The following is a 14,918-nucleotide window of genomic DNA, read 5'->3' as shown; positions in this document are numbered from 1 at the left end:
TATGAAGCAAAGCATAGTGGTACGTAACATATACAGCTGTGATATGAAGCTAGCAAAGCATTATGGTACATATAGAGCTGTGATATGAAGCTAGCAAAGCGTAGTGGTACATACGTTGTTGTGGGGCGGCGTGGCTCAGGGGTAGAGCGGGTTGTCCAATGATCGAAGGGTTGGTGGTTCGAATCCCGCTCAACCCATGTCCATCCCGCTGCCGTTGTGTCCTTGGGCAAGACACTTAACCTACTTGCCTCGTATGAATGTGTATGCATGTGAATGAATGTTGGTGGTGGTCGGAGGGGCCGTAGGCGATGATTATTCGCCACGCTTCCGTGAGTCTGCCTCAGGGCAGCTCTGGCTGCAATTGTAGCTTACCACCACCGGTATGACTGTGTATGAACGAATAATGGACTCTGTAAGCGCTCTGGGGTCACTGGGGTGTCACGAAGAGCGCTATATAAATCCAATCCATTATTATTATTATTATATACAGCTGTGATATGAAGCAAAGCATTATGGTACATATACAGCTGTGATATGAAGCTAGCAAAGCATAGTGGTACATATACAGCTGTGATATGAAGCAAAGCGTAGTGGTACATATACAGCTGTGATATGAATCAAAGCATAGTGGTACATATACAGCTGTGATATGAAGCTAGCAAAGTGTAGTGGTACATATACAGCTGTGATATGAAGCAAAGCATTATGGTACATATACAGCTGTGATATGAAGCTAGCTAATCGTAGTGGTACATATATAGCTGTGATATGAAGCCAGCAAAGCGTAGTGGTACATATACAGCTGTGATATGAAGCTAGCAAAGCGTAGCTGTATATATACAGCTGGGAACCAGAAACAGACCATGAGGGGTGGGTGGATGTGTGGATGGGTTTTAGGGCTGTGAGTTACCTGTAATAGAGATGTAGTAACGATGGCACCAGTCTCAATCAACGGACTATGAGGAACTCCTAAAGGGAGGAATGCAGGCAGTATTGTATATGAGGCATGTCAATGAGTTAATAACAATTATTATTTTATAAATATATATATATTTTTAGATTAGATTAAAATATATTGTCATCATACAACAAGTACAGTACAACAAAAATAAGTTAACCAAGAATCTAACCAGAGTGCAAATGTAACACTCCATTAACCTCTTAAACCCTAGCCATATTTTCAAAAAATCCACCTAAAAATACATACAATACAGTAAATGGAAGATTGCTCCACTTCACCATTTGCATGTTCTTGGTATAGGGGCATCTATGGATCTCAGGGAATGTATTCCCATTGTCAGAAATTGTGTCTGTTACTAGGCTTGAGTAAATTGTGATGAACCAAAAGGAGAATATAATTTCTTTTTTCATATTTGACAGTAAATAACACCATGCTACAAATGACCTTCTCGAGATCACGTGTACAAAAAAGCTAAGCAAATGAATAAAGGGAAGATGATTAAACATAATGTTTTGTAGATACAGTACTGAATTCTGCCATCCGGACACAATTTGAAATATTATTATGGATCGGGCCAAATCTCTTTTTTTTTTTTTTTTTTTAAACTTAAATTTGTATTAAACATTTATAGACAAACAACACAACATATACAATAACCTCAACAACACTATTAAACAGACATAAATAATAAATTAATACCCAAAAGACAAAAAATTCAAAATACTGACTTAAGCAAATAAAAAACATAAAACAGTTGTCATACCTTAAACAAAAATAAAATTAGAAAACATTAAGTGTGTGACATGGGTTCAGAGACCCTCTTTGAACCTCTTTCCTCCTTTACCCTTCGCCCTCTTGTGGTGTATTTGGTTCTTCCTCTGTGATGTCGTTTTCGTTCCCCTTGTAATCCTCCCACTTTCCCCATCTTTCTCCAAATTTCTCTTCCTGTAACCTCAGCATGTGTGTTATCCTCTCCATATCCTATATCTCTTCCACTATTCCTACCCATTGTGCTATTGTCGGTGGGTCTTCCTTGTACCACAGTCTCGTTATTGCTTTTCTGGCCGCTATCAACATTATCTTTATTAAATATTTGTCCCCCCCTTGTATTCCCTCGTGTGTCAGGTCTCCTAAGTAAAGCACCAGTCCTGTTTGTGGTAACCCGTATCCTAATATTCTGATCATTGCCTCCCCTATCTCCTCCCAATACCCCTTCAGCTTCTGACATCCCCAGAATATGTGCGTGTGATTTGCCCCCTCCTTCCCACACATCCTCCAGCATGCTCTTTGTGTTGGTGCATATTTTCCCTTCAGCTCTGGGGTTATAAAGAATCTGATTATGTTTTTCCATCCAAACTCTTTCCATATCCTCGATCCTGTTGTTGAATGTTGCACCTCGCATATGTTCCCCCATTCCTTCCCTGTTATTTCTATCTCTAGCTCTCTCTCCCATTTCTCCCTTATGTAATCGGTCGACTCGTGTGTCCCTTGCTGTTCATTATAGCCCGGTATATTGCTGATATTACTCTTCCTTGCCCCCCTTCGTATGCCCATACTATCATCTTTATTATTCCATTCTGTTCTTCGTCTTTGGCCCCCCTTATTTCTTTGTTGTAGTAGTCTCTAACCTGTAGATATCTGAAGTGGTCCCTGTTTTCTAGTCCAAATTTCTCCTTACATTTTTGTAGTGTCTGCATTTCCCCCTTCTCTATCATTTTGCATATCGCTGTTGCCCCCCCCCCCCCTCTCCCACCTTCTGAATCCATGGTCTAACCTCCCTGGTTTGAATCTCTTGTCATGTGCTACCCATCTCAGAACCCCTGACTGCTTCTCCAATTTGTGTGTTTTTACTACTCTGTTCCATATGGTCAAGGTGCATTTGGTGATTGGATCTAACAGTCCCTCTTTTTCTTTGAATAGTTCCCTATCTCCCACCAGAGCTTGTACCTTGTATCCCTCCCCTTCTTTTTCAATGTCTTTCCATCTTGCCTCATATCTGTCGTTACACCAGCACGTCACTGCTCTCAGTTGTGCTGCATAGTAATAATCTTGTAGGCTGGGTACTGCCATCCCTCCCTCTTCCTTTGGTAGTTGTAGTGTTTTATATCTGACCCGTGGTCTTCTCCCCGCCCATATGAACCTCGATATCAGTCTGTCCCACTCCCTGAATTGATTCTGTGGTATTTGTATCGGTAGTGACTGGAATAGGTACAGTAACCTTGATAGTATGTTCATTTTAATGACCTCTATTCTTGAATTGAAGTCCAAGGGCATTACTGTCCATCTCTCTAAGTCTCTCTTGATGTTCTGATTTATCTGTGTATAGTTCGCCTCAAACAGTTTCTCCACCCCTCTCGTGATGTTCACCCCTAAGTATTTAATCTTGTCCATGTCCCATCTTATCCCGTACTGTTCCCTAATTTCCGTTGTTGGGGTATAGTTCCATGCTAAGGTCTGTGTCTTTGTCACGTTTAGTTTGTATCCTGAGTAGTGGCCATATTCCTTCAGTAGATCAATCAGTGCCGGGAAGCTCTTGTCTGGTTGCCTCATGTATACTATCGCGTCGTCTGCAAATAGGCCTAGTTTATATTCCGTTCCCTTTATCCTTACTCCCTTAATGTCCTCGGTCTGTCTGATCAGTTGTGCCAGTGGTTCTATGAAAACGGCGAAGAGCGTTGGTGAGAGACAACATCCCTGTCTGGTAGCCCTCTCTAATCTGATTCTATCCGTCAAGCTGCCATTCACCTTAACCCTCGCTGTCGGTTCTTGATATAGCGCCTTGATCATCTTCATCGCCCTCCCGCTCAGTCCGAACCTCATCAATGTTTTATATAAAAATGTCCAGCTCACACTGTCGAATGCTTTTTCGGCATCTAGGCTAATCAGTACCGCGCTACCACCTTGTTTTTGTATCTCCTCTACTATGTGTAATGTCTTTCTCACGTTGTCCTGCAAATCTCCTCTTTCAAATGGCAGAGTTCAATTTGGATTTAGTATCTCCAGGCCATGCACTGAAGAACCGTGAATGAAATCTACTGTATGTACAGTTCCATTCTCATAATGGATATGGCTACGTCATTTTGGATCGGATTGCAATGGGGATTGTTGCTAAATGTTCACAGAAGGTAGACACACTAACTGCACTCCAATCTATGCCAATAACGTTCAGTTTTGTGGTAGAGAATCCCGAGAAATAAGAGAAAAAACTAAAAATCATACAGAAATAATTTGCTTGCAGGAAGCTAGAATCGTCTGGGAAAGGTAGTTTTTCGAAATTACAACGCTCATTGAGAGCTCCGGATGCCCCATCCTCATACGACTACAACTGGCGATGCGCCGCTAATTGAAAATGGCGGATATTCGCAAAATTATTAAGACATTCCATAAACTAAAATCTCACTAATAACACTTGAACCTATTGGTAAACAAACGTATTGCTGAAAATATACACTATGACTGCTGTTTTGACATGGTTAGGGTCTTTACTCTTGAATACATTTGGAGAAAAAAAATTGCTACTTAATTAATGTCATACAGTCTGGAGAGATTGATTTATGACGTGATGTCATTTGCGGTCCGCCAATGGACCGCTCGGGCTAAAGAGGTTAATGTACCTTGGTTAGTCTCATCCTTTAATGTACCTTGCTTAGTCTCATCCTTTAATGTACCTTGCTTAGTCTCATCCTTTAATGTACCTTGCTTAGTCTCATCCTTTAATGTACCTTGCTTAGTCTCATCCTTTAACGTACCTTGCTTAGTGAGGGTGAAAGGGGAGTCAAACTTGGAGAATTCCTCGACTCCGACATATCTGTGGACGTAGTCTGAACCCAGCAGGTCGACTGCTATAGCGTAGACCAGGGACCAGGACAGCTCCCCCAGGCACCACGCTCCGGACCCGTCACCGAGAGACAGCCTGCAATGGCAACCAAAGTTACACACACACACACGTAGGATGATGAGCCAGACAAGTAGCATACAGCTCATGGATACAGCTAGCAGCGTCTTCTCCAAATTGCGCGGCTGCCAATAATAGCTCTAGACACTGAGCAATATCTTGCTAACTGTTTGGCTCTTCCCTTCGGAACACCGGCCATCTGAAGGCCTCTAACACCAAACTTATGAACATGACCCAGGCTTCCAAATATGAAGACCAAACATTTACAGTTGTAGCCCAGTTGTGATATGGTTACAGACAGTTGATAATTCAACATTTTGGTTGTAAAGGCTTCCTCTACTGTAGTCAAACGTGCAGCCAACTTCTAGGATGAGAACCTCTCTGTTATTCTCATTAACAACAACAACAACTTCGAGGGTGTTTGCTGGAATATCAGAGCACAGTGAGTTGTCACGACACAGATTGAACATACATGGCTTCACACTGGTGTGTTTATACAGCACTGTTGAGGTGACCCGAGTGTGGAACTGACACACACACACACACACACACACACACACACACACACACACACACACACACACACACACACACACACACACACACACACACACACACACACACACACACACACACACACACACACACACACACACACACACACAGACACACAGACACACACACACAGTGAACAGGACAGATAGTATGTGTATGACTATGTAGGCTACAGTGTTCTTGCTCAACACTGATGCTGGATCCTGACACGCTAAACTCCAACACCGTAGAGTCCTATTCACTGTCACTCGCTGCACTGTGGGAAACATATATATTATGTTAATAATAAGATATATATATATATATTTCTGAGGACGTGGAGGAGGGAGACACACCTTTGTCCGTCCACGGTGCAGATGGAGACAGTCCACTGGGCGTCCACGGCCTCCTTCTCCTTCTCCTGTTTGAACAAACACAACGTCTCATATCTGTACGGCGTCCTCTTGTGGTGAGAACAAGGAGCGACACAGGACCTGCAGGCAGGAGCTGAACAGTCTCTGGTCAGAACAACACAGGACCTGCAGACAGGGAGCTGAACAGTCTCTGGTCAGAACAACACAGGACCTGCAGGCAGGAGCTGAACAGTCTCTGGTCAGAACAACACAGGACCTGCAGGCAGGAGCTGAACAGTCTCTGGTCAGAACAACACAGGACCTGCAGGCAGGAGCTGAACAGTCTCTGGTCAGAACAACACAGGACCTGCAGACAGGGAGCTGAACAGTCTCTGGTCAGAACAACACAGGACCTGCAGACAGGGAGCTGAACAGTCTCTGGTCAGAACAACACAGGACCTGCAGGCAGGAGCTGAACAGTCTCTGGTCAGAACAACACAGGACCTGCAGACAGGGAGCTGAACAGTCTCTGGTCAGAACAACACAGGACCTGCAGACAGGGAGCTGAACAGTCTCTGGTCAGAACAACACAGGACCTGCAGACAGGGAGCTGAACAGTCTCTGGTCAGAACAACACAGGACCTGCAGACAGGGAGCTGAACAGTCTCTGGTCAGAACAACACAGGACCTGCAGACAGGGAGCTGAACAGTCTCTGGTCAGAACAACACAGGACCTGCAGACAGGAGCTGAACAGTCTCTGGTCAGACACATCCTGGTGAGGAACCCTAACTCACATGAGAAGAACAACAATGAGCTTGAGTCCAGCTCTTAGGATATAAAACTAACGTTCTTACTGTCTTTTACTACTATGTCTATACTACTATCTACTAGGTACTATCTACTATGTCTATACTGCTATCTACTAGGTACTATCTACTATGTCTATACTGCTATCTACTAGGTACTATCTACTATGTCTATACTGCTATCTACTAGGTACTATCTACTATGTCTATACTACTATCTACTATGCTACTATGTCTATACTACTATCTACTAGGTACTATCTACTATGTCTATACTACTATCTACTAGGTACTATCTACTATGTCTATACTACTATCTATTATGATAATATGTCTATACCATTACCTACTATGCTAATATGATTGTCTACACTATTACCTACTGTGATGATACCACTTACCCTTAGCTGTCAGAGGTGCACCCCTCCTGCTGACTTGTTTTACACAATTTGTAAGTGGTTTTGGATAAAAGCGTCAAAATAATATAAATGTAATGTAAGATAAGACAGGATGATGGTAATGTGTGAAGACAGGAAACCTTGGATTGGCTTCTGTGACATAAGACTTAGGAGGACAATATGGGACAAGCTCTGAGGGTAAGCTCGCCTTAACCCTTCCACTGCCACACTACAGAAGGTTAACCCTTTACTATCACACTACCGACGGTTACTATGGTGTGATAGTAAAGGGTTAACCTTCTGTAGTGTGGCAGTGAAAGGGTTCACCTGCTGTTGTGTGGCAGTGAAAGGGTTAACAGAGGAGCTCACCTGGACAGAGGAGAGCTGTTTACATCTGATGAACAACTTCTGAGCTTCCTCTGTGAAGGTGGAGAAGTCCGGGACGACGAAACGTCCCTGAAGAGCTTTCAGGATGAGAGACACGAAGCCTGTCACACACCTAGGACATCCAGATGTTTAGATACTGTCACACACCTAGGACATCCAGATGTTTAGATACTGTCACACACCTAGGACATCCAGATGTTTAGATACTGTCACACACCTAGGACATCCAGATGTTTAGTTACTGTCACACACCTAGGACATCCAGATGTTTAGTTAGATACTGTCACACACCTAGGACATCCAGATGTTTAGATACTGTCACACACCTAGGACATCCAGATGTTTAGTTAGATACTGTCACACACCTAGGACATCCAGATGTTTAGATACTGTCACACACCTAGGACATCCAGATGTTTAGTTAGATACTGTCACACACCTAGGACATCCAGATGTTTAGATACTGTCACACACCTAGGACATCCAGATGTTTAGATACTGTCACACACCTAGGACATCCAGATGTTTAGTTAGATACTGTCACACACCTAGGACATCCAGATGTTTAGATAGATACTGTCACACACCTAGGACATCCAGATGTTTAGATAGATACTGTTACACACCTAGGACATCCAGATGTTTAGATACTGTCACACACCTAGGACATCCAGATGTTTAGATACTGTCACACACCTAGGACAACCAGATGTTTAGATACTGTCACACACCTAGGACATCCAGATGTTTAGATACTGTCACACACCTAGGACATCCAGATGTTTAGATACTGTCACACACCTAGGACATCCAGATGTTTAGATAGATACTGTCACACACCTAGGACATCCAGATGTTTAGATACTGTCACACACCTAGGACATCCAGATGTTTAGATACTGTCACACACCTAGGACATCCAGATGTTTAGATACTGTCACACACCTAGGACATCCAGATGTTTAGATACTGTCACACACCTAGGACATCCAGATGTTTAGATACTGTCACACACCTAGGACATCCAGATGTTTAGATACTGTCACACACCTAGGACATCCAGATGTTTAGATACTGTCACACACCTAGGACATCCAGATGTTTAGATACTGTCACACACCTAGGACATCCAGATGTTTAGATACTGTCACACACCTAGGACATCCAGATGTTTAGATACTGTCACACACCTAGGACATCCAGATGTTTAGATACTGTCACACACCTAGGACATCCAGATGTTTAGATACTGTCACACACCTAGGACATCCAGATGTTTAGATACTGTCACACACCTAGGACATCCAGATGTTTAGATACTGTCATACACCTAGGACATCCAGATGTTTAGTTAGATACTGTCACACACCTAGGACATCCAGATGTTTAGATAGATACTGTCACACACCTAGGACATCCAGATGTTTAGATACTGTCACACACCTAGGACATCCAGATGTTTAGATACTGTCACACACCTAGGACATCCAGATGTTTAGATACCGTCACACACCTAGGACATCCAGATGTTTAGATAGATACTGTCACACACCTAGGACATCCAGATGTTTAGATACTGTCACACACCTAGGACATCCAGATGTTTAGATACTGTCACACACCTAGGACATCCAGATGTTTAGATACTGTCACACACCTAGGACATCCAGATGTTTAGATACCGTCACACACCTAGGACATCCAGATGTTTAGATAGATACTGTCACACACCTAGGACATCCAGATGTTTAGATACTGTCACACACCTAGGACACCCAGATGTTTAGATACTGTCACACACCTAGGACATCCAGATGTTTAGATACTGTCACACACCTAGGACATCCAGATGTTTAGATACTGTCACACACCTAGGACATCCAGATGTTTAGATACTGTCACACACCTAGGACATCCAGATGTTTAGATACTGTCACACACCTAGGACATCCAGATGTTTAGATACCGTCACACACCTAGGACATCCAGATGTTTAGATAGATACTGTCACACACCTAGGACATCCAGATGTTTAGATACTGTCACACACCTAGGACATCCAGATGTTTAGATACTGTCACACACCTAGGACATCCAGATGTTTAGATACTGTCACACACCTAGGACATCCAGATGTTTAGATACCGTCACACACCTAGGACATCCAGATGTTTAGATAGATACTGTCACACACCTAGGACATCCAGATGTTTAGATACTGTCACACACCTAGGACATCCAGATGTTTAGATACTGTCACACACCTAGGACATCCAGATGTTTAGATACTGTCACACACCTAGGACATCCAGATGTTTAGATACTGTCACACACCTAGGACATCCAGATGTTTAGATACTGTCACACACCTAGGACATCCAGATGTTTAGATACTGTCACACACCTAGGACATCCAGATGTTTAGATACTGTCACACACCTAGGACATCCAGATGTTTAGATACTGTCACACACCTAGGACATCCAGATGTTTAGATAGATACTGTCACACACCTAGGACATCCAGATGTTTAGATACTGTCACACACCTAGGACATCCAGATGTTTAGATAGATACTGTCACACACCTAGGACATCCAGATGTTTAGATACTGTCACACACCTAGGACATCCAGATGTTTAGATACTGTCACACACCTAGGACATCCAGATGTTTAGTTACTGTCACACACCTAGGACATCCAGATGTTTAGATAGATACTGTCACACACCTAGGACATCCAGATGTTTAGTTACTGTCACACACCTAGGACATCCAGATGTTTAGATACTGTCTCACACCTAGGACATCCAGATGTTTAGATAGATACTGTCACACACCTAGGACATCCAGATGTTTAGATACTGTCACACACCTAGGACATCCAGATGTTTAGATACTGTCACACACCTAGGACATCCAGATGCTTAGATACTGTCACACACCTAGGACATCCAGATGTTCAGATACTGTCACACACCTAGGACATCCAGATGTTTAGATAGATACTGTCACACACCTAGGACATCCAGATGTTTAGATAGATACTGTCACACACCTAGGAGATCCAGATGTTTAGATACTGTCACACACCTAGGACATCCAGATGTTTAGATACTGTCACACACCTAGGACATCCAGATGTTTAGATAGATACTGTCACACACCTAGGACATCCAGATGTTTAGATAGATACTGTCACACACCTAGGACATCCAGATGTTCAGATACTGTCTCACACCTAGGACATCCAGATGTTTAGTTAGATACTGTCACACACCTAGGACACCCATATGTTTAGATAGATACTGTCACACACCTAGGACATCCAGATGTTCAGATACTGTCTCACACCTAGGACAACCAGATGTTTAGTTAGATACTGTCACACACCTAGGACATCCAGATGTTTAGTTAGATACTGTCACACACCTAGGACATCCAGATGATTAGATACTGTCACACACCTAGGACATCCAGATGTTTAGATACTGTCACACACCTAGGACATCCAGATGTTTAGATACTGTCTCACACCTAGGACATCCAGATGTTTAGATACTGTCACACACCTAGGACATCCAGATGTTTAGATACTGTCACACACCTAGGAGATCCAGATGTTTAGATACTGTCACACACCTAGGACATCCAGATGTTTAGTTACTGTCACACACCTAGGACATCCAGATGTTTAGATAGATACTGTCACACACCTAGGACATCCAGATGTTTAGATACTGTCACACACCTAGGACATCCAGATGTTTAGATACTGTCACACACCTAGGACATCCAGATGTTTAGATACTGTCACACACCTAGGACATCCAGATGTTTAGATACTGTCACACACCTAGGACATCCAGATGTTTAGATACTGTCACACACCTAGGACATCCAGATGTTTAGATACTGTCACACACCTAGGACATCCAGATGTTTAGATACTGTCACACACCTAGGACATCCAGATGTTTAGATACTGTCACACACCTAGGACATCCAGATGTTTAGATACTGTCACACACCTAGGACATCCAGATGTTTAGATACTGTCACACACCTAGGACATCCAGATGTTTAGATACTGTCACACACCTAGGACATCCAGATGTTTAGATACTGTCACACACCTAGGACATCCAGATGTTTAGATAGATACTGTCACACACCTAGGACATCCAGATGTTTAGATACTGTCACACACCTAGGACATCCAGATGTTTAGATAGATACTGTCACACACCTAGGACATCCAGATGTTTAGATACTGTCACACACCTAGGACATCCAGATGTTTAGATACTGTCACACACCTAGGACATCCAGATGTTTAGATACTGTCACACACCTAGGAGATCCAGATGTTTAGATACTGTCACACACCTAGGACATCCAGATGTTTAGATAGATACTGTCACACACCTAGGACATCCAGATGTTTAGATACTGTCACACACCTAGGACATCCAGATGTTTAGATAGATACTGTCACACACCTAGGACATCCAGATGTTTAGATACTGTCACACACCTAGGACATCCAGATGTTTAGATACTGTCACACACCTAGGACATCCAGATGTTTAGATAGATACTGTCACACACCTAGGACATCCAGATGTTTAGATACTGTCACACACCTAGGACATCCAGATGTTTAGATAGATACTGTCACACACCTAGGACATCCAGATGTTTAGATACTGTCACACACCTAGGACATCCAGATGTTTAGATACTGTCACACACCTAGGACATCCAGATGTTTAGTTAGATACTGTCACACACCTAGGACATCCAGATGTTTAGATACTGTCACACACCTAGGACATCCAGATGTTTAGATACTGTCACACACCTAGGACATCCAGATGTTTAGATAGATACTGTCACACACCTAGGACATCCAGATGTTTAGATACTGTCACACACCTAGGACATCCAGATGTTTAGATACTGTCACACACCTAGGACATCCAGATGTTTAGATACTGTCACACACCTAGGACATCCAGATGTTTAGTTAGATACTGTCACACACCTAGGACATCCAGATGTTTAGATACTGTCACACACCTAGGACATCCAGATGTTTAGATACTGTCACACACCTAGGACATCCAGATGTTTAGATACTGTCACACACCTAGGACATCCAGATGTTTAGATACTGTCACACACCTAGGACATCCAGATGTTTAGTTAGATACTGTCACACACCTAGGACATCCAGATGTTTAGATACTGTCACACACCTAGGACATCCAGATGTTTAGATACTGTCACACACCTAGGACATCCAGATGTTTAGTTAGATACTGTCACACACCTAGGACATCCAGATGTTTAGTTAGATACTGTCACACACCTAGGACATCCAGATGTTTAGATAGATACTGTCACACACTTAGGACATCCAGATGTTTAGATACTGTCACACACCTAGGACATCCAGATGTTTAGATACTGTCACACACCTAGGACATCCAGATGTTTAGATAGATACTGTCACACACCTAGGACATCCAGATGTTTAGATACTGTCACACACCTAGGACATCCAGATGTTTAGATACTGTCACACACCTAGGACATCCAGATGTTTAGATACTGTCACACACCTAGGACATCCAGATGTTTAGTTAGATACTGTCACACACCTAGGACATCCAGATGTTTAGTTAGATACTGTCACACACCTAGGACATCCAGATGTTTAGATAGATACTGTCACACACCTAGGACATCCAGATGTTTAGATACTGTCACACACCTAGGACATCCAGATGTTTAGATACTGTCACACACCTAGGACATCCAGATGTTTAGATACTGTCACACACCTAGGACATCCAGATGTTTAGTTAGATACTGTCACACACCTAGGACATCCAGATGTTTAGATACCGTCACACACCTAGGACATCCAGATGTTTAGTTAGATACTGTCACACACCTAGGACATCCAGATGTTTAGATACTGTCACACACCTAAGACATCCAGATGTTTAGATACTGTCACACACCTAGGACATCCAGATGTTTAGATACTGTCACACACCTATGACATCCAGATGTTTAGATACTGTCACACACCTAGGACATCCAGATATTTAGATAGATACTGTCACACACCTAGGACATCCAGATGTTTAGATACTGTCACACACCTAGGACATCCAGATGTTTAGATACTGTCACACACCTAGGACATCCAGATGTTTAGATACTGTCTCACACCTAGGACATCCAGATGTTTAGATACTGTCACACACCTAGGACATCCAGATGTTTAGATACTGTCACACACCTAGGACATCCAGATGTTTAGATACTGTCACACACCTAGGACATCCAGATGTTTAGTTAGATACTGTCACACACCTAGGACATCCAGATGTTTAGATACTGTCACATCCTAGGACATCCAGATGTTTAGATACTGTCACACACCTAGGACATCCAGATGTTTAGATACCGTCACACACCTAGGACATCCAGATGTTTAGTTAGATACTGTCACACACCTAGGACATCCAGATGTTTAGATACTGTCACACACCTAGGACATCCAGATGTTTAGTTAGATACTGTCACACACCTAGGACATCCAGATGTTTAGTTAGATACTGTCACACACCTAGGACATCCAGATGTTTAGATACTGTCACACACCTAAGACATCCAGATGTTTAGATACTGTCACACACCTAGGACATCCAGATGTTTAGATACTGAAACACACCAAGGACATCCAGATGTTTAGATAGATACTGTCACACACCTAGGACATCCAGATGTTTAGATAGATACTGTCACACACCTAGGACATCCAGATGTTTAGATACTGTCACACACCTAGGACATCCAGATGTTTAGATACCGTCACACACCTAGGACATCCAGATGTTTAGATAGATACTGTCACACACCTAGGACATCCAGATGTTTAGATACTGTCACACACCTAGGACATCCAGATGTTTAGATACTGTCACACACCTAGGACATCCAGATGTTTAGATACTGTCACACACCTAGGACATCCAGATGTTTAGATACTGTCACACACCTAGGACATCCAGATGTTTAGATACTGTCACACACCTAGGACATCCAGATGTTTAGATACTGTCACACACCTAGGACATCCAGATGTTTAGTTACTGTCACACACCTAGGACATCCAGATGTTTAGTTAGATACTGTCACACACCTAGGACATCCAGATGTTTAGATACTGTCACACACCTAGGACATCCAGATGTTTAGATACTGTCACACACCTAGGACATCCAGATGTTTAGATAGATACTGTCACACACCTAGGACATCCAGATGTTTAGATACTGTCACACACCTAGGACATCCAGATGTTTAGTTAGATACTGTCACACACCTAGGACATCCAGATGTTTAGATACTGTCTCACACCTAGGACATCCAGATGTTTAGATACTGTCACACACCTAGGACATCCAGATGTTTAGATACTGTCACACACCTAGGACATCCAGATGTTTAGATACTGTCACACACCTAGGACATCCAGATGTTTAGATACTGTCACACACCTA

General features: G+C 42.8%; 1 protein-coding gene across 1 annotated transcript in view; it reads right to left on the bottom strand.

Moving 5' to 3' along the window:
- glsl (glutaminase like) overlaps nucleotides 1–14,918 on the bottom strand; it is a gene marked incomplete at its 5' end in the record, with an annotated part of 105,216 nt that overhangs the window by 25,200 nt on the left and 65,098 nt on the right. Inside the window, 4 exons of the mRNA XM_084315496.1 lie at nucleotides 911–969; nucleotides 4,711–4,874; nucleotides 5,747–5,811; nucleotides 7,318–7,447. Coding sequence (XP_084171622.1) covers nucleotides 911–969; nucleotides 4,711–4,874; nucleotides 5,747–5,811; nucleotides 7,318–7,447 — 418 coding nt within the window. The remainder of the gene's footprint in view (nucleotides 1–910; nucleotides 970–4,710; nucleotides 4,875–5,746; nucleotides 5,812–7,317; nucleotides 7,448–14,918) is intronic.

Source organism: Notolepis coatsorum (assembly GCF_963971535.1).
Source record: "Notolepis coatsorum genome assembly, chromosome: 6".
In the NCBI taxonomy this organism is placed as follows: domain Eukaryota; kingdom Metazoa; phylum Chordata; class Actinopteri; order Aulopiformes; family Paralepididae; genus Notolepis; species Notolepis coatsorum.
The sequence above is the reverse complement of the archived record's forward strand: the minus strand, read 5'-3'. Positions and strand labels throughout refer to the sequence as shown.